Source organism: Miscanthus floridulus, chromosome 2 (assembly GCF_019320115.1).
Source record: "Miscanthus floridulus cultivar M001 chromosome 2, ASM1932011v1, whole genome shotgun sequence".
Lineage (NCBI taxonomy): Eukaryota > Viridiplantae > Streptophyta > Magnoliopsida > Poales > Poaceae > Miscanthus > Miscanthus floridulus.
In genome coordinates, this window is record NC_089581.1 from 59,238,266 (window position 1) to 59,262,199 (window position 23,934).

At 46.5% G+C, this 23,934-nt stretch overlaps 2 protein-coding genes across 2 annotated transcripts; both read right to left on the reverse strand.

The window, feature by feature from the left end:
* Positions 1-5,245: 5,245 nt before the first annotated feature.
* Positions 5,246-13,522, reverse strand: LOC136524781 (uncharacterized). The gene is made up of 2 exons (XM_066518030.1): positions 13,090-13,522; positions 5,246-5,674 (listed from the first exon to the last, which is right to left on the reverse strand). Exons 1-2 carry the CDS (start codon positions 13,334-13,336, stop codon positions 5,520-5,522), a joined length of 402 nt encoding a protein of 133 aa, XP_066374127.1. The 5' UTR covers positions 13,337-13,522; the 3' UTR covers positions 5,246-5,519.
* Positions 13,523-13,781: 259 nt separating this feature from the next.
* On the reverse strand, positions 13,782-17,198 carry LOC136538921 (uncharacterized). The gene is made up of 3 exons (XM_066530846.1): positions 16,718-17,198; positions 16,386-16,522; positions 13,782-14,896 (listed from the first exon to the last, which is right to left on the reverse strand). The coding sequence occupies exons 1-3, from the start codon at positions 16,979-16,981 to the stop codon at positions 14,212-14,214; spliced, it is 1,086 nt and encodes a 361-aa protein (XP_066386943.1). The 5' UTR covers positions 16,982-17,198; the 3' UTR covers positions 13,782-14,211.
* Positions 17,199-23,934: the final 6,736 nt, after the last annotated feature.

Below are 23,934 nucleotides of genomic sequence, written 5' to 3' on the forward strand. Positions count from 1 at the left end.
TTCTTTGACTCCGTTAAGATTCAAGATGCAGAAGAAGGAGTTGCACAAGTGAAGGAGAATTTGAAAATCGCTCAAAGTCGATACAAGAGCTATGCCGACAAAAGGAGAAGAGAACTTGAGTTTAATGTGGGAGACTTCGTCTATCTCAAGGTATCCCCGCTACGTAGAACTGTCAGATTCCATGTGAAAGGAAAGCTTGCCCCAAGATTTGTTGGCCCATACAAGATTTGCAAGAGGATTGGAAAGCTCGCCTATAAACTTGAGCTACCTAAAGAATTGATGGGTGTACACTCTGTATTCCATGTCTCACAGCTACGCAAGTGTTTGAGAGTGCCCGATGAAGTAGTTCCAACTGATACACTTGACATTCAAGACACACTCGAGTATAAAGAACATCCTATTAGAATTCTGGGCAGAGATACCAAAGAGACCCGAAGCAAGACTATCCCTATGTGCAAGATCCAATGGAGCAATCACAGAGAGAGAGAAGCAACATGGAAGAAAGAGTCTGACCTCCGGATACGATATCCTTACCTCTTCGAAGAGTACGTTACGCATTAATCTCAGGGACGAGATTCTGTTAAGGGGGGTAGGACTGTAACAACCCAAAAAATCCACACACTGAAAATACCAACTACAAAATTTTTCTTAGAACAACCATGTGATGATGAGTGTCATGTATAGTAACCCAACCTAAGAGATGCATTAGGTCTAACCCCAACCCTAGTTAACACATAAGCATGGCATGTCATTAGTTAATTGTGATTATTTAAAATCTAACTAATAAAGTGATGCATACATTGATTATTCAAAATGTGATTTGGATTTCCATTTGAGTTATGATATGCTTAACAACTCCAATAAATTAGGTGCACCAATTTGGAATTCAAATTCTAGAACCAAATTCGAATTCAAACAAAAGAGATGAAATGAAAAACAGAAAAAGGAAACGAGGAAGAAGGCCTCGCAGCCCAGGCTGCTCGGCTTCGCTGGCCCAGCCAGCCCAACCGCGCCCACCTTGCACCGACGCGCACGTACGCAGCCCACTGAGCCGGCCCAGCGCGTCGCCCATGCTCGCGCACCCAGTCTGCCTCGCTCGCAGCCACTGCCCGCTGGACCCCGCATGTCAGCCGCACCCCCCCCGTCTACAGTGTCATCTTCCTCACCCATGCCTCAACCGCCTACGCGACCGGCGCCCGATAGCTTGTGGTAGGGGCGGGCCAGGGGGTCACGCCCGGGGCATGACCCTGTCCCCTTGCGCCTGCGCCCACGCAACCCCGCACCACCGTCTGATGCGATGCATCACGCCTCCACCGCACGATGCCATCCGCCCTGGGAGGCATGGCGCTCGGCTATAAAGCCAGCCCGCACGCCGCTCACGCCCGGCGCCCTAGCTTCTCCCTCAGCCTCCGCCGCCGCTTGGTGGCCCAGCAGCCGCACCACACCGAGAGTAGAGGGCCGAGAAGGAGATCATGAGAGGAGGATCGGAGCCCCGCACGCTGCCGAAGTCGCCGGAGCCGAAGGCAACGCCGTCGTCTGTCATCACGGTCGTGGGTCGGCACTGCACAGCACTGCTTCCGGAGCTACACAGGCCGCAACTCATCACTGCACCACTATCCCCTCTTCCACAACACCTACGGTGAGCCCCGATTCATTCCCTGCTCGCCACTAGACCTTGCTACTCCAGCCATGGCGCTCCATACCGTGAGCGTGTAGGCCAAGGCCATCCCCGACCTCTAGGCACACCAGCACAGCACACTCACGTTGACCATGACCATCCCTGAGCCCTAGGACGCTGTAGGCCTCTCTAGGTTCCCCGGACACCATAGCCGAGCACGCATGCTACGCTCGCAACGCCGCCGCCATGACGCAGCCACCACCTCCGAGCACTCGACCACCGGTCCGAGCACCAGACCACTGGTCTGAGCACCCGACCACTGGTCCGAGCACTAGACCACTGGTCTGAGCACCCGATCACCAGTCTGAGCACCAGACCACAGGTCCGAGCACCTGACCACCGGTCCGAGCACCGACCGCCGTGGCCAGTACCGATGGGAGCGCCTAGCGCCTCCTTGACTTGCCCGTTCCATTCGCTGAAGCCACGGGTAACTCACGCGCACGCCATGACCACCCCGCAGTAGCCCGTAGTGACCCGCGTGCCTCGCCGTCGTCACCATGTCACCGTGGCCGCCGGGAAGACCCTACCGGCCACCTAGAAACTAGAAGTCCTGCCCTGAGCTCTGGACGCCCTCGCCACGTCCACATGGATCCGTAGGAGCCTACACGCCCCACTGTGACACCCTCCGAGGCCATAGCCCCCACACCGACGCTGCCGACATGATCGGAAGGCCGTCCACCGTGGCCAAAGCCACCGGAGGCCCTGGAGGACCCCTCGACCTACCCAACATGCCCACTGGAGTACTGTGACACCCACGCGCTGCACCCGCGCCATTCCCACACGCCGGTTGTGCTCGAGCCACCGTTCGCCGTGACCAGTGACTTAGGATGCACCATCTATCGCCCTGACTCCACCATTGCAGTCGCCATGGCACGGGGAGGCTTTTCCCCACCTCAATTGGATGCCTGAGCCATTGCGGGAGCTCGTCGGTGAGCACGTCGCCGGTGGGAGCGCGCCGTGGAAGAAACAGAGGAGAAAGGGGCAAGGTGAGCAGCGCAGCCCTGCACCCGGTGCACATGAGCTGAGCCGAGGAGAAATGACGATGGGCTCGGTCCACCATGGACCCTGCCTTAGGACCTTGGACCAGGAGCGTTGGTCCACCGTGAGCCACACGATGTGAGCCGTGCTGTGGACGAAGCCCAATAAAAGCCCACGGCCGTGACGTGGCTGCGCCACAGCACGCCACGTGTTCGGCCCAGCCCGGCCCACACCGACCCAACCCGAGCCCACCAAGGCCCGTTTGAGACCCGGCACGTATTGATCGTTGACCGGTCAATGTAGACCATTGACCTGGGCCCACATGTCAGTAGCACAGACACTCTAGACCCACCTGTCAGAACTAACGATGTTGCTGACGTCATGCTGACGTCCGCTGGACCCCACCTGTCAGCTCGGAACCGAGGCGATGACGTCATGATGATGTCATCATGCCACATGGACCAACCTCAGCATGACACGTGTCAGCCCAGGATTAATTCAGCCTTTATTCAATTTCAGAAAGGATTTAAACTTCAGGAACTCATAACTAATTCATACGACCTCGGAAAAATACGAGACCAGGACCAAAATTCATCTAAAATCAAGCTCTATGCAATGAACTCATATTTGAGTGCATTTGACTCTTTTGAATTTTTATTGCTTCTTTGTGCTACTCTATAGACGTCACTAACGCGACTATAATGCAAACGTTGCAGACTCGGAGGAGAACCTGACAGACGAGGACCGTGAGTACCATAAGGAGAACGGAAATGACTACACTGAAGGTGCCACATCCCACCCAATCTCATAGCACCTATTACGCATGGCTAACATAGAACTGCTATCGCTTTACTTTACTGCTACAGTCATATTATGATAGGACTTGCATGGTAGTATGCTTGCTTGAAAGCCTTTACCTTAGCGCAACCTTACCCCTGCATACCCTGCTATTAGACTAGACACACGCTTACTGCTATACATTTCATTACTTATACTTCTACTACGCTTATACTACGTGCGTGGTGGATACTGGTGTTATTTGGACCAGGGGGAGAGTGCTGCGTGTGTGACTTGGGTGTGTGGAGGGTGAGGGTTGTGTCGACCAAGTTGGAGTATACGATGAGCCTGGGGCAAGTCTTGCTATGGGATGCTACCTGGGCACCCTTGGAAATGGATACCTGTGGTGGGTAAATGGTATATGAGGTGGACCTGGGTGTGAACCTGTGACGGGTGGAGCCTGAGATGGATGTGCTGTGGTGGCACGGTAAAATGGAAACCCTGATAGAGATATTCTGGCTTGGTCATCCCTAAGGACTTACTAGTACTCAGATTCACCGGGAAGCCTTACGTACCACTCGCCCTATATGGTGTGAGACGGCTGGACTACTTGGTAGGATATTGCCACTACTGCTAGGTTGATAGCGGACAGTGTAAGGAGGTACGGGGTGCGGAGGATTCCCCCCCACACCCTTCCGAGACTTCATGGAGACCTTGTGGCCCCAGCTCATGACTCACAGTTTCAGCCACCCCAGACTAGACTTGGGGTGAACCAGGGCTGAATGGTAGAGTGGCATTATCCTAAGCTAGCAAGCGGCCGAAATCAGCCTAGTTGACGACGGTCAGCGAGGAAGGCGGATCTTGTGGTTATGTAAAACCTCTGCAGAGTGTATGGTTGATCGATCGATACATGTGCCGACCTATTGGCTATGGACCTTTCCTAGGTTTCGCTTAAACTAGATAGTGAGATGAGTCCTTCTCTTCTTTCCCCGTGAGAGAGTGTCGGTCGTAGCCAGAGGCTACGGGCCTTGAGATAGTGCCGAAAGGGAGTTGGCCTGTCGACTGAGCGATGGTGTGGTTTGGTGATGGTATGGAGATGGTGGTATGTCGATCCCAGGATTGAAACCTGGCTCGAAAAAGGGAGTGGAGTGGAATGTGTGTGGGAATGGTGTTAAAACTTGACAAAATATTATTGTCTACTGATTTGCTAATGCATAGGAAACCCCAGCCTTATAGGTTCACCTTGCTTATACCCAACTTGCATCCAAATTTCCACAAAGCAATGCTCATAGGGTTGGGAGTGGCCAGTACAAATCGCACTGATAAATTTTGGCACACAGGTTCTGCTGAGGAGTATAGCTCCGAGGAGTTTGACGGATGAGGGGTTCGTGCCTACGCTCGAGTTTGGCGATCTTATCTTCAAGCTGTTTTGAATGAATGCTACTTTTGATTCCGCCAATGCGGCGATGAAATAAATTATGTAATTCTGCACTATTTGTACTCTGATATTATCGTTGTATGGATGTGATATTCGACTAGAATTTGAGTATTATGATCTACAACGATCTTAATACACTTCGACGCTGTGGATTTCCCTTCACGGAAATTGGGGTCGTTTCAAGCTCCAAGCTACGGTGCTTAGTGTAGGTGAAGCCAGAGCCCCCACTTAAACTCTGCAAAACGAGCCCTTCTGAGTCCAGAATTGGTCAGGACTGTATACATGTTCGAAATAGAATTGGGAGCTGGAAATCTGACTTGCCCGCTTGTCTACCAAAAGTTACCACAAGCTTTCAAGATTTGTAGGACATGCAATTCTGTTTCCAGAATAATACTACTAATACCAAGGAACAGACATACATGTCTCCTTTAGTCCATTATGATGTCACCCATGTCTCTGTATACACGATTGGCAATATATACAGCAGGACCAGGCAATTTACTTTAGGGTACCGACTGCTGAAATACAACTATGTAACACGACAACTTTCTATGCCTACACCTTCACTATGCACCATTGTATGTTCACAAGTCCTTGAACATAAAAAGCTATATATGCCTATAAAAAAATGTCAATCCTAGAGCATCTTTACTTTGATTTCTTTCGAAATCGTTGGCGCTTCTTGCCTCCAGAGTTGTTACTTCCATCCCAAGCACTTCCCCAGAAAAACAATGACATCCAAAACAGAACGGCAAAGAACACCCGTACTCTATCCTGCAAACTTGACAGCCTCTCTTGCCAACCTGTCAAAAGAAAAACAAAATTAATTACTCGGTGTAAGGAAATGGACCCTACACCTATTTAGTTTGGATTTTGATGTTTGATGACCAACGCAACTAAATTAGACTAATAAATTTACAAGTAATTATTTTATAGTTCAATAGGGTGCAAGACGTGACTTAGACAAATGCGACATGATGATCCACGATCAATACCATAAGCAAGACCCTATAAGTACAAAAGAAGACCCAAGATATCAAGCAAAGCCCAAGCACGAAGATGGAAACCAAGCCAGACGTAAGATCGCAAAGAAACAAGCTCGGCAGAGATGACCGGACGCGTCCGATCAGTTGCTCGGCAACCGCAGGCGTCAGCAGCAGCGACCGGACTCTGAGCAAGGCAGTGACCGGACGCACGGACTTCACTGTTCATCGTCGCGGCAACAACTCAGTGAGGACTGGACGCAACAGCTATGGACCAGAAAGGTTCCAGAGCGACGCCAACGCGACCAGACACGTCCGATCGAGTGAGACCAAACTCGGCCCAGAGTCCGAATCAACGCGCGCGCTCCAACGGTCGGTAGGACCGGACGCGTCCGATCGGGATGTGATCAGCGTCCAGTCACTAGCATAAAGTTGGGTCTTGGGTCCAACGGCTAGTTCTCACTTGTGGGGCTATAAATAGACCCCCCAACCGACCATTTGAAATTGGGAGAGCTGAAAAACATACCAAGGGTGTTGATACACCACTTGCATAGTGCATAGGTTTTGATTAGGTAGAAAAAGAGGCCATAGTTTAAGTTCGAGTTTTAAGTTGCCTAATTCACCCTCTCCTCTTAGGCGTCACGGTCCCTTACAAGTGGTATCGGAGCCGGTTTGCTCAATTTAAACCTTTGGCTTCACCGCCGTTGAGCCGACACTATTTAGAGTGGTTGTGATGGATACCTGTGGGCCTCCACACTTTGACAGCACTAACTTTCCCTACTATAAAGCTAGAATGGCTTGTCACCTTGAGACGGTAGATTTGGATGTTTGGAGAGTCACTCGTGACGAGATGAAACCCATTAAGAATCCCAATAAACCCACAAAAAGAGTGAAGAAAAAGAAATTCATTTCAATGTTAGAGCTCAAAATTGCTTATTTGAATATTTTAGCATGGATGTGTTTAACCAAGTGTTCACTTTAAATACGGCACATAAAATTTGATTAAAACTCTAAGAGCTCTATGACGACACAACTAATGTCCGTGAGCAAAAACATTGTCTAGCTAAACAAAATTATGATTCCTTTAAAGTGAATGATGATGAGCTTGTTCGTGATATGTATTTTCGTTTGAATCTAATTATCAATGAACTCCATTCAATATGATTAACAAAGCTAGATGATACAGACATCGTGAGGAAGATCATATCTATGCTACCATAAAAGAAATATGCAAGTATCATCACCATCCTTCACAACATGGAGGACTTGAGCAACATGAAGGACTTGAGCACCATAACCCCGGTCATAGTCATTGGCAAGATGGTGGTATTTGAAATGTCACGGAAGATGGGTCAAGAAGAAGCCTCGTCATCAAGCAAAGGCAAAGCTCTCGCATGTAGTGAGAAAAGGAAGATGAAGGCAAGCAAGTTGAGACAAGCTCAAGCTCAAGCTCCTCAAGTGAAGATGAAGAAGATGAGGATGATGATGCTGATGATGATGATCAATCTTCCTTCTCCACCTCCGACCTTGATGAAGAATCAATCAAACTTATTAACAAGATGGAGAAGATGATCCAAAGACTCAATGTTAAGGATGTGCCCATCTAAATTCTAAGATTTTATCTTTACCAATCAAAGAAATAAGCAAAAAAAAGAAAGGATGCTATGGATACGACGAGTTGGGACACTTTGTGAAAGTTTGTCCAAACAAGCCCACACCCAAGACAAAGAAGAAAACGTGCGAGGACAAAGCCCTCACATCAATAAGGTCATGTGATGATACTTCAAGTGAAGAAGAAGACCATCACAAGATACGAGGCCACGAGCACTCATCATCAAGCTCTTCTCGTGTGTGCCTTATGGCACGAGGTAACGAAAGCTCATCCTCTAGTCAGAGTGAGAGTGATGATGAAATGCCTTCTCTTAATGAACTTGTGCAAGAAAATCTTAAATACGCTAAGACTTGCACTAGCCAACAAAAGAAGCTAAAAATATTACAAGAAAAGCTAAATAGTTCACAAGAAACATATAAAACCTTGCTTGAATAATATACGACATTTACTAATCTCAATATTGAACTATCTACTAAAATTGAGCAACTTAAGGCTAGTGCAACAACAAATACATGCACAATCAATGCTGAGCAACTTGTAAAAAAAATAAAAAATTAAAAAAAAAGTTAGCTAGTTCACAAAATGCCTATAAAAGTTTACTTGCATAGTGCTTAGTGATACATTCGATAATTAGCGTACGTGCTTTACGAAGTGCTTAGGTTAGTTAGAACACCGTTTATGCGCTTGCTCTAGGTTTTTAGTGAGGTTTGCACATCTCTTACCACTCGGTGCTTGCGCGCACCATTGTTGTACATCGAAGGGCTTGTAGTCTTGTGAGATCACACCAACCGCGTTTGTGGTATGCACCGTCGTCGTGTACCGAATGGAACAAGGCCCGTGACGGTTCGACCGAAAGCTTGATAGTAAGACGACGGGAAGCGATTCGGGAGAGGCTTGCCAGAAGGCATACCGGAGACCCACTTGCGCGTGAGAAAGGCCCGAGGCTGTCCACGGAGTTACCCGATCGGGAGCTTGACCCTTGCGAGGGGCTCCAACGAGAAATAGGGGAAAGCTTACGCGCTTCTCGATACCTCGATAAATATAGTGGAGTCGTCGACAAAAGTTTGCATATCTCTACATTACTCTTTAGCTTGCACATTTACATTGCAATCTTGGTTTATGCTTTACTTTCCTAGCTTAGTAATAGGCTAGTTGATAGGTTTGGAACCTAGATTGCATAACTCCTTTTTGCGGTAGAGATAGCAACACACTAGCAAAACCGCAGTTGCACATTTAGATTAATATTTTGCACAGGTTTTGACTAGGTAGAAAAATAGACCATAGTTCTGAGTTAGAGTTTTAAGTTGTCTAATTCAACCCCCTCTTAGACGCCACGGCCCCTTACACATGGAATAGTATGCATGCACTCATTGAGTGTCATAATGGGTCCAGTATAGGAAACCATATGACAAAACGTACAAGAAACTGATCGTGGACACAATGCAGAAATACTTCTAACAAATAATATGCTGACAAACATCACAAACAAACTGAAGCAACCAATTTCTACCAAAATTTCTGTTTCAATCACAAGTTTTAGAAACAGTACGTAAAACTAGGAAGGCATGACTGAGGCCGCAGCTCATGACCTAGTTTTATAAATGAATAACATCAAGCAAGCCAGTATTTTGGGAAATGCAGTGTTTCTTGATGCTGAACATTTGATCCTATAAAGAAGCAAAACCAAGGAAAATAAATCCAGCAAGGCCTGCTTTTTCTATCAGGAAATATAATATTCTCTTTTAACAGATGTCACATTTCCATTTGGCACGACTTGCCATGCCTACCAAACTTTTGATCAAATGACGTAATTCTCTCATAAGGCCCTACTCCTTTTCATAACCACAAGAAATTAGCTAAAATTCATTCTTTGTACATAAAAAAGGTTCAAAATTGACTGCAAGATAGGGAGCAACTAGGTGGGGTGAGGAGCTAGTTTCTAGGGAGTCTCATCATTTACAGTGGTGAGAGAGAATTCACAGACCCTTGAGGATGAACGACAATAGTTGCTTCCTGCGAGTCTGCAACCAAATTTATGATGTTGTATGTGGGAAATATGCAAAACATATAGCAGCAGGTTTTCTGGGACAACAATTTCTAATCTAGTTTCCGTATGCTGATTACTCCCTCTGTTCCAAAATGTTAGTTTCGTCCTTAGTCAAACTTCTCTAACTTTGATCAAATTTATACAAAAATATATTAACATGTACAATACCAAACAAATGCGCTATCAAGACATATTTCATGGTGGATCTAATGAAATAATTTGATGTTTTAGATGTTGGTGCATTTTTCTATAAGCTTGGTCAAAGTTAAAGAAGTTTGACTTAGAATAAAACTAAAACGACCTACATTTGCAGCAGAGGGAGTACGATGATGGCAGATATACACTATCTTTCCAAGTGCAGTTAAGAGTTTTACATGAATATGGTAGACTGGTAGTAGTGATTCGCATTCTTCAAAATTTATTTTACCTACCAGGAGTCCAGGACTAACCAGCTAATGGGCACTACCATGAAGATTGTGATAAGCACTTCCTAACTTCAACACCTCATTCTCTTCCTATATAAGATCAACATGCTTCAGTTTAGATGGCTAGGCTAACACTCAATTTGATGGATTGGCAAGTTGCCATCCATGATCCACCAGCTCACTAGTTCACATTCTCTCTCCTTTGTTTTTTTCCTCAAACATCACATTCTGAAATTCTCAGACACTCCTCATGGTCTATGATACGCTTTACACTCCTAGCCAAGTATAGCGATCCTTTCTTTATTCTCCTACTATCATGCTGGGTAACTGCTATCTATACACCATCTATCGTTGCCAGTAAAAGTCAACTGGCACCTTCCAGTTTGGCGCTGCAAGATCTTGTCATTCTGCTACATATATATCAGTTTAAGCCTATAGGATATAGAGCCTTTGTTTATATTTAAAAAAAATACTTGTCTACAGCTGCATACAACCTATACTCGGTTATTGTATGACTAAGCATTCTAGTTTACTTGAGTAAACTGAAAGTAAGATGGATCACAGAATGTTTAACCTGACCATGTATCTCCAGTCGTACTATTGACATTGTCAGTATCTTCAGTTGTACTATTGACATTGTCAGGACAAGATCTATTCTATTGCCGGCTATCTAGTTACCTTGCCATCTAATGATAACCTTCAGTTGTTCCACTTCACTTAGTGAAAGAATTAACCATATCTTTCCAGATTTATCTGACAGCTACTTGAGGTTTTCACATCCAACAAATTAATGTCATCACCTGATACTTTAAAGTCACATAATTAAGAAACGGAATTCCAGTTTATAGACATTCCAAGTTTCTAACAGCTTGTATTCTCAGAATTGATTCAAGAACTTGGTACTGGTATATACAGGTTGCACTCGCTTCACCTCTCCATAGTTCAATTTACTCATTGACATGGTTATATGAATCATTTATCACACATGACCACATGGAAACTTCACAGGATGCAGTTCAGTATATCATAATTTTCCAACAAATCACACAAGCATCAGGAAAGCATTTTCCACCAAGCACCAGCAAGACTATAATCATCATACAATCATCAGAAGATCAGACAGCAGCCGCACTACCATCCAAATAAGATCACCCATGCACAGATGAAGCAATTTTGTATCTAAAATAATATTTGTGTCAGTTGGATCTGGATTGAACCTATCAAAAAAAGTAGGTAGCGAGTGGCATTAAGTATTCAAATGATTGAACTCTGGATCTGGAACACGCAGAGCCAAGAAATTGCTCCAAACTAAATTTGAGGCCAAAATTCCTCATTCGATGTTCCTCCATTTATGACGACTTACAGTGTTATCTTAACTTGATCTACACATGGAACGATATATAGATCGTATCATCGTATCACATCTTATGAAGACAAAAAAAAATGAGAAGTACTCTGTATCGACAGATGATACCAGAGTATCGAACTATCAATCAAGATGACTGTCTGGAGTGGGACATAAAGTATAATTGTAGGATTAAGATATGCTGGGCAAGAGACATTATACATCTGGCTACAACTTAGCTTCTTTTGGCAATGAAATTGTAATGATAATGATCTGGTACCTCTAGAGAAATCGATACAAAAAGGGATCCCCCATTCCCAAAGGTAGTACAACTCTTCTGGTTGCTCATTCCAGATAATGTGCCATCGCTCAGAGAAACCACAATTGTTTTGTAAAATTTCAAAAAGGAAGTGCACCCTTCAGTTATGCATCTAACTTTGGACTGTGCCTTAGAGAACCAGCGCGACTCTAAATCTAGAAGTATTCTTTTAAATGTGTGCAGACAAACTGAATTTGTTTTCCAGGATCAGATTTGGGGCATGATTGGATATTGAAATTAGAGATAAAATTCTGAAGAAAAAAACTCAGATAAAGAGCTACATTTAGGCAGTCAGGTCTTGATTCATGATATACATCAAATTCATCCCTTTGATTGGCCATTTGATACTACTCCCTCCATCCCAAAAAGAGTGATGTTCTGGGATTTTTCAGATGGATTAGTGGAGAAGAGAAATGTCTCTAATACCCTTGGTTTGTTACACATGATTTCCTTAAAAGAAGCGATGTCACATGGTTTACTTCCTAATTAAGACGCGAGGCATGCAAGCATGCAGAGATCCGCGGGAGGCAACAAACAGTAGCGCATGTCAATTGGTAATTTGGCGCAGGATCTGTTGGGCATACATGAGTCGACATATTCTTTTGTGGGCCAACACCATATCTAAAACTCATAACATCATTTTTTCTGGGACAAATTTTAAATCACAGAACACCACTTTTTCAGGGACGGAGGGAGTAGAATTTTGTACACGTATACTTCAGACAATAATAATTGATAGATAGAGATAATACTATTGATCAAGAACTTGATATAGTGTCTGGACTCTGGATGAACAAATCTAGGAAGATCACCCGCTTAAACAAGGTCACAGTGGCATCATGTTAGGAGAAATTGATGAACCAGCTGAAGCTTGCATGATTAAATGACCCTTTTTTCCATAAAAAAAGACCCTTTTTGTATAATAAGGAGGGTTCAATACGTCTGTTTAGATCTTCCTTGCAAGCAATGAGACTACTTAATGGATTCCTTGTAACCCTTCTCTCTTTATCTGAGTCACTGGTAACCTCCCTCACCCCATGAACTTCACCACATTGTAGATTGAGCCTGACACCATAACTATTCCAGGCTTCCACCTAGTTTAATAGTGCATAGCAGCCCAGTTTATTTGTTTTACATATCAAGTGCTCCTACTACTACTTTGTCACTTAACATGATTCATGTGCCTAATTTATTTTAGTTTGCCTATCTAAAGGTAAGAACAAAAACCAAATCTGACATATTGAAACTCTCCAACTTTGTCATTTCGATCCCTAACCCTCAACATCGAACACATGTAGCGGGCAGTGCAATTTGTTACTGTCCCACGGACCAGAAATATACACATCAAACAGCAATCCCCACCCCCAGCACCGAGTTTAAACGCTTGATTCACAGCCAACTAATTACGCGCAAGGCTAAACATGGCTAACTGGAGAACAGAAGTTGCAGAAACGGAAGGCAAAGAGAGTACGAAGCCGCGAGCTAACCGTGCGGAGACGGAGTAGGGGGCTCTGAGGAGGGCGGCGAGGGCCCGGCGGCGGCTCGACAGCGTATTCCGGGCAAGGTACGACAGGCTGCGCCCAGAGCAATCGGGGAAGGCGCAGCGGCGGCGGCCGCCACTGGTGCTGGCCAGAAGCGGAGACGGGGAAGGGAAGGGCGCAGTGGCCGGAGGCGCGAGACGGAGGAGGTGGCGGTGGATGCGGGGGCAGCTGGAGGGAGGGTCGGCGTCGCCATCGGGAAGGTTCGTCTGGAGAGTAGGGAAACGCGTGGCTGCCCGGAGGTTTGGCTACTGGAGTTGTGGTCACTGTCTGGTTTAGGTCCTTGCTGTTCACCTCCAGCGGGTGGTGGACGAGCTGACGGCTGGACGCGCTCTCAGCTGTCGCCCGCCGGTCGTCGCTGCTGCGAGCCTGCGATGCGGGTGGTAGGCCGGTAGCTGGGTGAGACGTGGAGTACTGGGTTAGGGAGGGGATGAGCTGGCCTGGACCGATGATGACCATGTTTGGCTTTCTGGTTCTCGTATAAAAGAGGCCCACGAAACTATTGTCCACGTGATCCAGACAGTTCCTAAAGCAAAGCAGCAAAACTGATCACATGGACTGACAAGCAACACAGGTAAACGACTGCAACGGAATTGAGAGATTAAAGACACGCACAAGGGTTAAAAGAACTAGTCTGGAGTTAAACGAAGCCAACCACCTCTATATTATATTAGGGTATGGGATCACACATACAACACGCATATAACCGCCTTTTGATGCTCTACATTATCTCATTGTGTACAAAAGAATATCCTCAAATATCAAGTCTCCTCTATGTCATCTAGCATCTATAATTTATATGACCAAATATTAACGTTGCTACTCTTGGCGCAACATATGCCCAATATAACATGAGAATCATGTAAACCTAATCTAGATACCGTCTGGAAACATAGACGACATGCGTCTGGTCTTCAGAATGTTCTAACTAGCAGGAGCCAATTACGATCCTGCTATGCTTCCAAAGCTGTGAAGACTGGTGCCAACCTAATGTAAGCTCCTTCATGGACACTTTCTGGCCCCCCTGGAGTTCAGGAAAAATCATGCACATAGCCAAGATATAGCAGTTTATTAGTCGCGAGCCGCCTTGTTTCTCCAAGCAGCAATGGGCTTTGGAATGTTGTCAAAACGAGGGATGGGGAGAGGAAGAGCAAAAGCATCTGTATTTATGCTCCACTTGCTCGCTGACCATATGGATGAACTTGTGTTGGTTTCTGGCTCCTGGAACTCTGGAGTGCTGGATGATTTCCTTACAGTTTGCACACCATTGCCAAACAAAGGCTCTGCCATTACAAAAAGATTCTGCTGACTCTTGTTCATGTCTGGTCGATTGCTAGACTTTGGCCTCAGTGCCAAGCCTTTTCCAGCGCTTGCCAGAAAGTCACCACCATTTTCCTCCCTCGGTAACAGCTCACCATCAGCTTTCTGACGCCGCCTTATAAACCTTTCACTATCACCATTCTCATCGGTATCACCATCAAGAGAAGAACCTATCATCAAGCTTCTGGTTTTCCTATTCTGAAGAGGGAATGGGTCGGAATTTGGTGGCTCCAGCCACGGCTCAACATCCAAAAAAGCAGATTTGCCTTTACTGTAAACTGCCATCTCAGTGCCTTCACTTGTTTGATCTCTCTTTGGAGGTGGTGCAAGGCCATAGTATCCCTGCAGAAGACTCATAGCTGGCGAAACTTTGGGCTTTGGTGTTTTCAATATTGAATCCAAGATATCTTCGTGAATGCGGCGTGGAGTGCATTCCCTGAAACGACAATATTATTATGTCATGTAAGGCGTATCATAGAAATAGCAAAAATGGCCTGGAGAAGATTTTATACGATGTAATTAACTATAATTATTGTGGAAAGCCTTAGACTCGACAAGCGAGAAACAAGAAGCATTTGCTGCAATAGCAACTAGAGAGAAAGGCTAAGAATTTGGGTGCATAACTCTGAAAACACTGCCACTGTATTCACCCAAAACGTCTCACAAATGTCAAATGTCTGAAGTGCATCTACTTTGTGACATTATTTTAGACATGTACAGATCATAAATGCTTCAATGCTTGAAGGAGATTACCACAGCCACATAAGCAGAAGACAACTAAGATGTATTTGCATAGTGGTTCACATGAACCATAAGCTCCTATAGTGCTCTTCACATGTCGACTACTTTATGTCCATAGCTAACACTGCAGTCACATGAAGACAGCTTAAAATTGCCAACATAAATATGCTAAACTGTCTTAGATATGCCACATGAATGTTCATACAGTCAGACCCAAAATATCAAGTTATATGCCCACTCAATTGATTAGCTGCATGTCACTAAAGAAAAAAATGGCTACAGAAAGATTCAAGGACTCAAGACTCCTTTGGTTAATTAAAGGGTGTACAAATTGCTGACAGCTCCAACACAAGGTTATTGTGCATGCATATTTAGTTCAAATCAAAATTTCCAAAACAAACCGAATCGAACTCCAGTGCGTGGGGTGGCAGGTACCTAACAGGCCAAATCATCTGGATAGTACAGCAGACCAAAACAACTCAAATAACTAAATATTAAATGTATAAAAGGGAATAGCTAAAGGAAAACCACTGCTTGCATTGAACGCGGAAACAGGACACGACAAAAAGCTTAATAACTCTAGCTGCATGTTTAGATTGCAGCAAACGTGGCAAGTCATTTTTAACATTTTATACATCTAGGGTAACGTATTACTACCACATCCGTAACTCAAAACCTCTCTGGGACTAGCAGAGCAGGTGTGAGAGGACTTCATAATTTATTTTCAGTTTAGCTTCTCTCTCCAATAACAGATCTCAAAGTAACCTCAATAATTGATGTGATGGGAAAACGTTTCCCCTGGTTGTAGAAAGGTTTTTTTTTTGGCAACAACCATGCAGTTGAAACTTGAAATGATAAGAAACATCTTGCATGAGACTACAAGGCTAAGCTTCCTTTTCAGTTCCTATTTCAAGTTGTATCACACACAATGGTTTCACGTGGCAATAGTTGAAGGCATGTATTCAACCACATTGCACTAGTGCCCTAGTCTGACCTTGATCTTGACATGCATCTCCTGAGTGAACCTGTATCGACTCTTTAAATAACTAGTGATTAACTGATTATCACTTATAATACAAAAAAAAATCAAATGCTTGATCAGAAACACACAACATGAGACACACTGGTAACATGGTTTATGTAGCATGCCATGCTGATGCTCGGTACAATTTCAGTCTAGCTACCTGTCGTCACTCTCATATGAACCATTCTGCTGGTAAGGCGACGGAGGGTGCCTCCCTGGGAGTGGAATCCGCAGTGTCTTGTGTGCAAACATCTGGAGGTCAGTTGAGAGGCCGTTCAGCCTCTTAATGTCGGCTACCTGCACAATACGAGATTCCAAAATCAGTTCACCAAAGATACAAAATAGAAAGGAGTTCCACGGTTCCACCCAGAACAGCTACCAAGTTAAAGAAAGAATGCTGCTGTTTAATATCCCATCTGATACTCCAATATAATATTAAAACCAGAGGCCCTAAATAATACACAGCAGCACATCACTCCCATCGCATTTTACCTCGACGCCGTACTTGATGGCGACGCCCGCTAGGGTGTCCAGCTTGCGCACCCGGTGTAGAATGTACTGCCCGCACGACGACATCGCCGCCGCCGGCGACGACGCCGACGGGGACGAGGACTGTGAGGACGACGACTGCTCGACGGCTACGGTGGCCGCAGCGCCCACCTCCTCGATCTCGCCGCCGAGGCCGCGGGCCCCACCGTCCAAGGACCCATTGGTGCGCGGGAAGGCCGGGTCCTTGGGCAAATGGGGGCGGCTCATGACATCCGGAAGCGCGGAGGGGGGAGATCTGAGCGCGGACGGCGCAGATTCGGGGCGGCGCCCCGCCGATTCGTCGTCGGTGGCGGCGGCGGGGGATACGGCGTAGGAGATGGTGCGAGGAATCGGCGAGGAGAGAGAGGAGGGGGAAGGGTGGGAGGGAGGGGAGAGGGGAGCTCTCGCAGGTTTGGTTCCTTTGACGCAGCTCGGGGAAGAAGGAAGAAGGGGGCGCCGCGCTACAAACGTGGCGCATGGGAAGTACCCCCGTATGCGCTTCAGACGTTTTAAATCGCGTCGTCATCATAAATAAAATATTGAAAATGAATCTCCATTTCTCTCTCTCTTTTTTGTTGTTGTTTTAGGAACATCCATTTCTATCTATTTGAAAAATGGATGCGTATGTATTCGTCTCAGTCTACATGTGTTGAAGTGGATTGGAGTGAAATTAAACTAAATTTCTTAGGCCCTGTTTGGATGGTATGGTTCTGGAGGAATTTAGATGGTTTAGAGGAATTCTCGAGTAATTTGTGAGAGAAAAACACTGTTCCGGATGAAAAAAGAAGCGGATCAAACCGAGTTTAAGGGCACGCAAACGAAGCCTAACCATATGGATTGAGGTTGATATACGTGCATACAAACAAGCCTAAAATTGATAACCCCTTCGTGTTTTAAATGGTCCCTTCATCTTAAAGAAAACCATTGTACCAAAATGTAGCGGTAGGAAGTTAGAACCATTGAACCAAGCTCACATACGGCCTGTTCGCTGGTTGGTTTCTGGGCTGGTTTGAGCTGGCTGGTGCTGGTTTATTGTGAGAGAAAAACACTATTAGCTGACTGGTTTGGGCTGGCTGAAACCAACAAGCGAATAGGCCGATAGCCTTCTTCTTTTTATTCTTCCTCCTTCAGCAGTGTTCTCTATCCTCACCATGACTACCGCCCAACTTCCATGTTTGATTGTTTGGCGAAGGAGAAAAACCATTCATCATTCATCTGTGTCTGTTGTTTACCAGTTGTGTTGTCACAGGCTCATGTATGGCTAGGGATGCAACATTGTGCGTAGTTCTAGGTCACTTGACTGTACAATCATCCATATTATTTTATTTGAATGGCTTCCATGGATCCACCGTTGACCAAATGACGCACAGAAACACAAGCAAAGGTCCACCAAGCCCACACAATAGCCCCTCTGTTTTCAAAGCAACAACGTAATTAGGACGTGTTTGGTTGCAGCCTAAAATTTTATATGGACAGAACCAATTTTGTTTGTCATGTGTTTTTTTTAGAAACTTGTCATGTGTTTAGTTAGAGGCCTGGACAACGTTCTGAATAGGCAACTACTTCCTCTACTAGACCATCAAAACTAAGTGCCTAACATTTGTGCGCTATTGTGGGCTCTAGTCATTGTGGTTACTATAAAATATTTTGCACGGCTCCACCGGTCAAATTTCTCTCTTAGGCCTCCTTTGGGAGACCCAATCCACGGGTTTCCCCGCCTTTTCCCTGGGTCAGCCCCCCCCCCCCCCCCCCCCCCCCCCCCCCCGCGCGGATTTCGGCCACGGGGAGAAGCTCCCTTGCATTTGGAAGCCCATCACCCGGAAGAGGGCGACCTGAGCCCCGTACTTTCCACGGGGCGGCTCGTCCCGCACCCAGGGGTCCGGGCGGCTCTTCCCCGACCCGAGCGAGGGCGACGAAGAGGAAGCACCGCCGCCGTCGTCCTCCCACCACCGCCGCCACCGAGCTCGCCCCCCATCGCCGCCACCATCACTGAGCTCGCCCCCCCCCCCGCCCCTACCGCCGCCGAGCTCGCCCCCCCCCCCCCCGACTTCTTCCTTGTCTCCGTCGCCGGCCTCACGACTGCCACCACCATCGCCCGAGCTTAAAGATCTACTCCAGATTAGCTCCAAGAATCCGTCCAAGTTCCTCACCTAGATCTAATTCGTATTGAAGTGTGCACGATGGATGCACTAGCCGGATCCAAAGCGCAATACCATTTAAATTGCATACTATTTCTAGATCATCGTTTCTGAAAGGATCAAGATGCCCAAGAGAGGGGGTGAATTGGGCTACTTTTAAATTTTTTTGCAATAATTAAACTTTATGGTTAGCCTAATTAAGCCCTTGTACCTATAAAGTGTTTCTATTGATCTAACACACAAAAGTTTAGTACCCTAAGTTCCAATCCTACTCTAGCATGACAATTCTAGTAATGTAAATGACAAGAATTGAATTTATCAAAGTAAATGCTTAAAGTAAAGAGAGAAGGAGTAACGCAGCGATGTTTTGCCGAGGTATCGCAGAGTCGCCACTCCCCACTAGTCTTTATTGGAGCACCCGCGCAAGGGTGTAGCTCCTCCTTGATCCACGCAAGGATCAAGTGCTCTCTACGGGTTGATTCTTCGACACTCCGTCGCTGTGAATCACCCACATCCGCTCACAACTTGAGTTGGGTCATCCACAAGCACCGCTGGATGATCACCAATCTCTCAATCACCACCAAGCTATCTAGGTGATGGCGATCACCAAGGGTAACAAGCACAAACTCTCACTTGACCACGACAAGCCTAATGAGAAGGGTGGATACACATTTTGCTACTCTTAATCTCACTAATGAGGGCTCTCTTTGGGATTCTTAAATCTCAATCACCTCACTAGGACCTTGCTCTTCTTGGCACTCTCAAAGGTGTTTCTCAGCTGTTGGAACAAGCAAAAATACCTCCACACATAAATGGAGGAAGTATTTATAACATGGGCTGAAAAACGAACCGTTATGTGCCTCTACAGGCGGTCATGTTGACCGAACGCTCCGGTCATGTTGACCGAACACGCCGGTCAGTTCACCCCAAACTCCAGTGTTTACAATGTGACCGAACACTAGCCAGCGTCCGGTCAGCACTGACCGGACGCGTTCGGTCGAGATTTTCCCTCTCTGGAACCTTACTGGAGTCGACCGGACGCTGACCCTCAGTGTCCGGTCACTTGACCTCTCAGCATCCGGTCGCACCAGATGAAAACACCTCTGTCAAATGAACTGACCGAACCCTGAGCCAGCGTCTGGTCACACCGGAGCTAGCATTCGGTCAGTATTTGACCCTCCATTCACTTTCAACTCTCGAACATATGTGAATGAAGTTTGCTCCATTGGATCTAAGGGCTATTTTGGAGCTACCTAGAGCTAGATTTAGCAAGTGTGCACCACACCTAACTCACTAGACTCACCTAGGTCAAGCTACCCGTCCATACCCCCCTTGATAGTACGACCAAAGGAAAAACAAAGTCCTAAACTACTCTAAGTGTCTCTTCAACTCTAATCGACACTTAGAACTAGTCCATCCTTAACCTTATCGTACATCCTTTGAAAACCGAAACGATTTCCATCGTAGGGGCATGACCACCATGATTGCCCAATCGATCTCCACTACTGTGACCTAACTTAATTGCCTCTATAAAACATACGTTAGTCATAGTAATCACGTAGTGTCATTAATCACCGAAACCCAACTAGGGGCCTAGATGCTTTTAATCTCCCCTTTTTTGGTGATTGATGACAATACTACCTCGAGTATGTGAAAGAGTTGAGGTTTTTAATATGCTTGGTTCATATAAGCTTTTGGCAATAAGAACAAAAGTGTTAGGCAAGCTTATATGACCCAAGCCATCATGATGTACTCAAAAGATATGAAATAAGCATGAGTACAAGTAATAAAGCTCATTTGCATCGGAGTAAAATGCGGAAGTAAAAGCAAATGAGCATAGCACAAGTGATATGACATATAAATAATTCAAAGTAGAGAGCACACATGTCATATATCACGATCACGTAGATATCACTATCACATAAATAGTTTAATGCATAAAAGTAAACACACGACGAATGCATAATAGTGTATCACACATGAAAACCAAATATAATAGATAGTCTAAGTAAACTAAGCCCCCCCTAAGTCGTGCCCCCTAAGTCTAGCATACTCGATCCCTCTCCCCCTTTGGCGTCAAACACCAAAACCTAAGGGTCGGTCGACGGGGCTACAGCAGACGAGTCGGGCGCTAAGATACGAGGAGCAAGCTAGAACTGAGTGCCATCATCATCTGAACCAGAGCTCTGAGCTGTCTGACCCTCTGTAGCTAGAAGCGACGCTGAAGCAGTCTGGGTCAGATCAACAATTGGAGCTGCGGTAGACTATGTAGGTATGACTGGAGCAGCCGGCTCTAATGATGTCACTGAGGAAGGGAGCGTCTCTGTAGTCCCGATAATAGGTGCAACTATAGAAGGACCTAGGACATGCAGATATGGCAGAGTAGGCTGCCATGTCAACTCACTGAAAGAGGCACCAAGGCTCCTAGACACTATAGTCTCTAGCACTAGCAGCGAGAAAGTCTGAGCCGATGTAAAGCCTGTCTGGAGAGGTGTGAACTATAGGGCTAACACGGGCGAAGCAAACCACTAGGACACCTACTCTGTAGATGAAGCAAACTGTGCTGGTGGATGTCCCTAACTCTAAAGCCCACTAGGCTGTAACGCTGGAGTCATAGAAGTGATGGCAGGCTGACCAAGCTGGGGTGAAGGCTGTGGTGGTGGAACCGCAATAGCTGTCACTACATGCTACATAAATCCAAGGAGCTACTACTGCATGAGGAGCTGCTACTGATGCATGGCCTGCTGATGCTGCTGTATGGCCTGCTGCTGCCGCTGAAACTCATCCTGTTGAGTCTGGAACTGTGCAAACATGGCGGCGGTCTCCTAAGCCTAGCAAACCTGATCCTGCCTCATCCGCTCAAGTATGGCAAGTAGAGCGGGGTCTGTCTGTGGTGCAGGTGGAGCTAAACTGGAGCTACCGGCCTCATGGTCATGTCGTCGAGGAGGCATCTAAGGTATCTTGCGGTAGTCCTCATCTGAGCTGTCACTAGGGTCACTCACGACCATCCCCTCCTACTGAGCATCCAACTGCTCCTCCTCTATAGCTGCTAAGCCCCTAATAGTATCATCCTACTGGGTTGCAGTCTCTAGCACCTCTAGACGATGGCGCGACTGGCTAGGTGCAGTCAGTGTACTATGACGGATCATCTAAGTCAGGTTATATGCAGGGAACTCTGTCGTAGCATCACTGTACTCAGCTAGCATCTTAGGCGGCCTCACTGTAACTGCCCTATGAATAAGAAATGTGATCTAGTGGGCATAGGGCAACTGTCGGTGACATCTGAACCCCTCAGCAATAGTGTCCTCCATCTCTAATTGAAGGAGATCCCAAATATCAAATACTATCTGCTGCATCAGACAGTTCAGTAGCCATAACTATATGTGAGTCAAGCCCTCATGATACCCCATCCTCGGAAGCAGTGTCCTCCTCATAATGGCATCAAGCACTCTAGCAATGGGAGTAAGATCACTAGGTGTCCTGCTAGACCCCTCGCTGAATGGCTCTGTGAAGCAGTGGTGGACTAGATCAGTAGGGGGCACCATCCCACCATGAGGACATCTAGGGCGCACTATATGTCCATAACAAACCTCATGTAGCTAGACTGGCTGCTCCTAAAGCATGTGTATCTCTCTGACCCTAGTGCTTATCAGCCTATAATCTCTGCCACTGAATGCAAAGTGTATGAATCTGTGCTGTGGGTCAATCCAGAGAGAAGCATAGAACTGATGGACCCAAGATGGAACATACAATCATGTCTGTCCAAGTAAGTCTATCAACCTTGGCAGGTAAGAAAGGTAGGGGTGAATGTGCTCTTCAGCTGCTGCAACAATAGACTCTATGTTGCACACCCTCTGAGATCAGAAAACAGCTTCACTGTTAAGATATGTATTGTAGAAATCCTCCTACAGTGGTGTGTAGAAGCCCTTTGATGCACGCTCATCATACCTCGATGGAAACCACTGCTCAAACTCCATAAATCTGAGCTGCTGCACCTGCTTGGCCGTGGCGGCCCTCAGATCTAGATGAGTCACTAGAGGCAGACCCTGTGGTCTGGGCGGTGGACGAGAACCCCTCCGCTGTGTATTTGCGCTCGGTGTGACTAAAGCACGGGTACGACCAGAGCGGCGAAGCTGTGGTTGAGGTGCCTGCTCTATCTCCTAGGCCTATTGTCCCTCCTGAGTCTGCTCTGCTGCCTGTGGCTCCTGCTGTGACTCCCCCTGAGGCTGACCCTCATCAATAGCAACACGTCGTCCTCCAATCATGAGAGCCTAGGTGGACCACCATGAAGGCGCTCAACCTGCTCAAGTGTAGCCCTCACTTCTAGTGAGAGCTGATCTATGATTCGAACTCCACTGTGAGCACCTCCTCTCTCGGCACGCTTTGTGGCCTTTGCAACTGTGGCTGCTCTAGCTATATCTGCATCTGGATACTTATGCTTCTTTGTTGTCAGTTTCTTTGTCGCCTTGCCTTTTGGATCTATAGGCAAGTGAGGCAAACGCCTCAGATCCTCATCTTTGAGACCACCTCCAACATTCTTAACGTGAACCATTGGTTGGATCTGAAAAGAACAACTGTCGCTGACAAGAAACAACTGCCAACTATCACTTCTGAGGCTTGGTCTCGATCCGTACTCGTGAGCTTGGCCCCAAGTTGACTAACAACTGCAAATAGGACCTCAACGGCACTGACTCATTGCACAATAGAATAGAGGATATATAGATAATCTTAATTATTCATCTAGAGATACGAAACCCTAAGAAAGCAAGCAATTAGGTACGAAATAGAAACCAAGGGCTTGCTACCTGACGAACCGGCGATCCAAAGAGAAAAGAAGTGACACATGGGGAACCACCAGGTTGGCTAGGGTTTGCAGTGGCATGGATCGGTGATGCACTACGATGAATAGGCTTGCTCGGATGCGGGCACGTGGGCGACAGTGGCGTGGGAGCAGGGCACGGTGGTGAGACAGCGGCGCTGGCATGGGGAGTAGGGCACGGCTACAAGACAATGGTGCTGGCATGGGGAGCAGGGCACGGCGAC

What these genes read in the sequence shown, in the direction of transcription:
- LOC136524781 (XM_066518030.1), bottom strand. Translation starts at nt 13,336, where the DNA reads ATGGCGACGCCGACCCTCCCTCCAGCTGCCCCCGCATCCACCGCCACC. An exon ending in CCCTACTCCGTCTCCGCACG is followed by an intron (nt 5,675 to 13,089) that starts GTTAGCTCGCGG and finishes TTCTTTTGACAG; the next exon opens with GTTGGCAAGAGAGGCTGTCA.
- LOC136538921 (XM_066530846.1), bottom strand. Translation starts at nt 16,981, where the DNA reads ATGAGCCGCCCCCATTTGCCCAAGGACCCGGCCTTCCCGCGCACCAAT. An exon ending in CCATCAAGTACGGCGTCGAG is followed by an intron (nt 16,523 to 16,717) that starts GTAAAATGCGAT and finishes CGTATTGTGCAG; the next exon opens with GTAGCCGACATTAAGAGGCT. An exon ending in TCATATGAGAGTGACGACAG is followed by an intron (nt 14,897 to 16,385) that starts GTAGCTAGACTG and finishes TTGTCGTTTCAG; the next exon opens with GGAATGCACTCCACGCCGCA.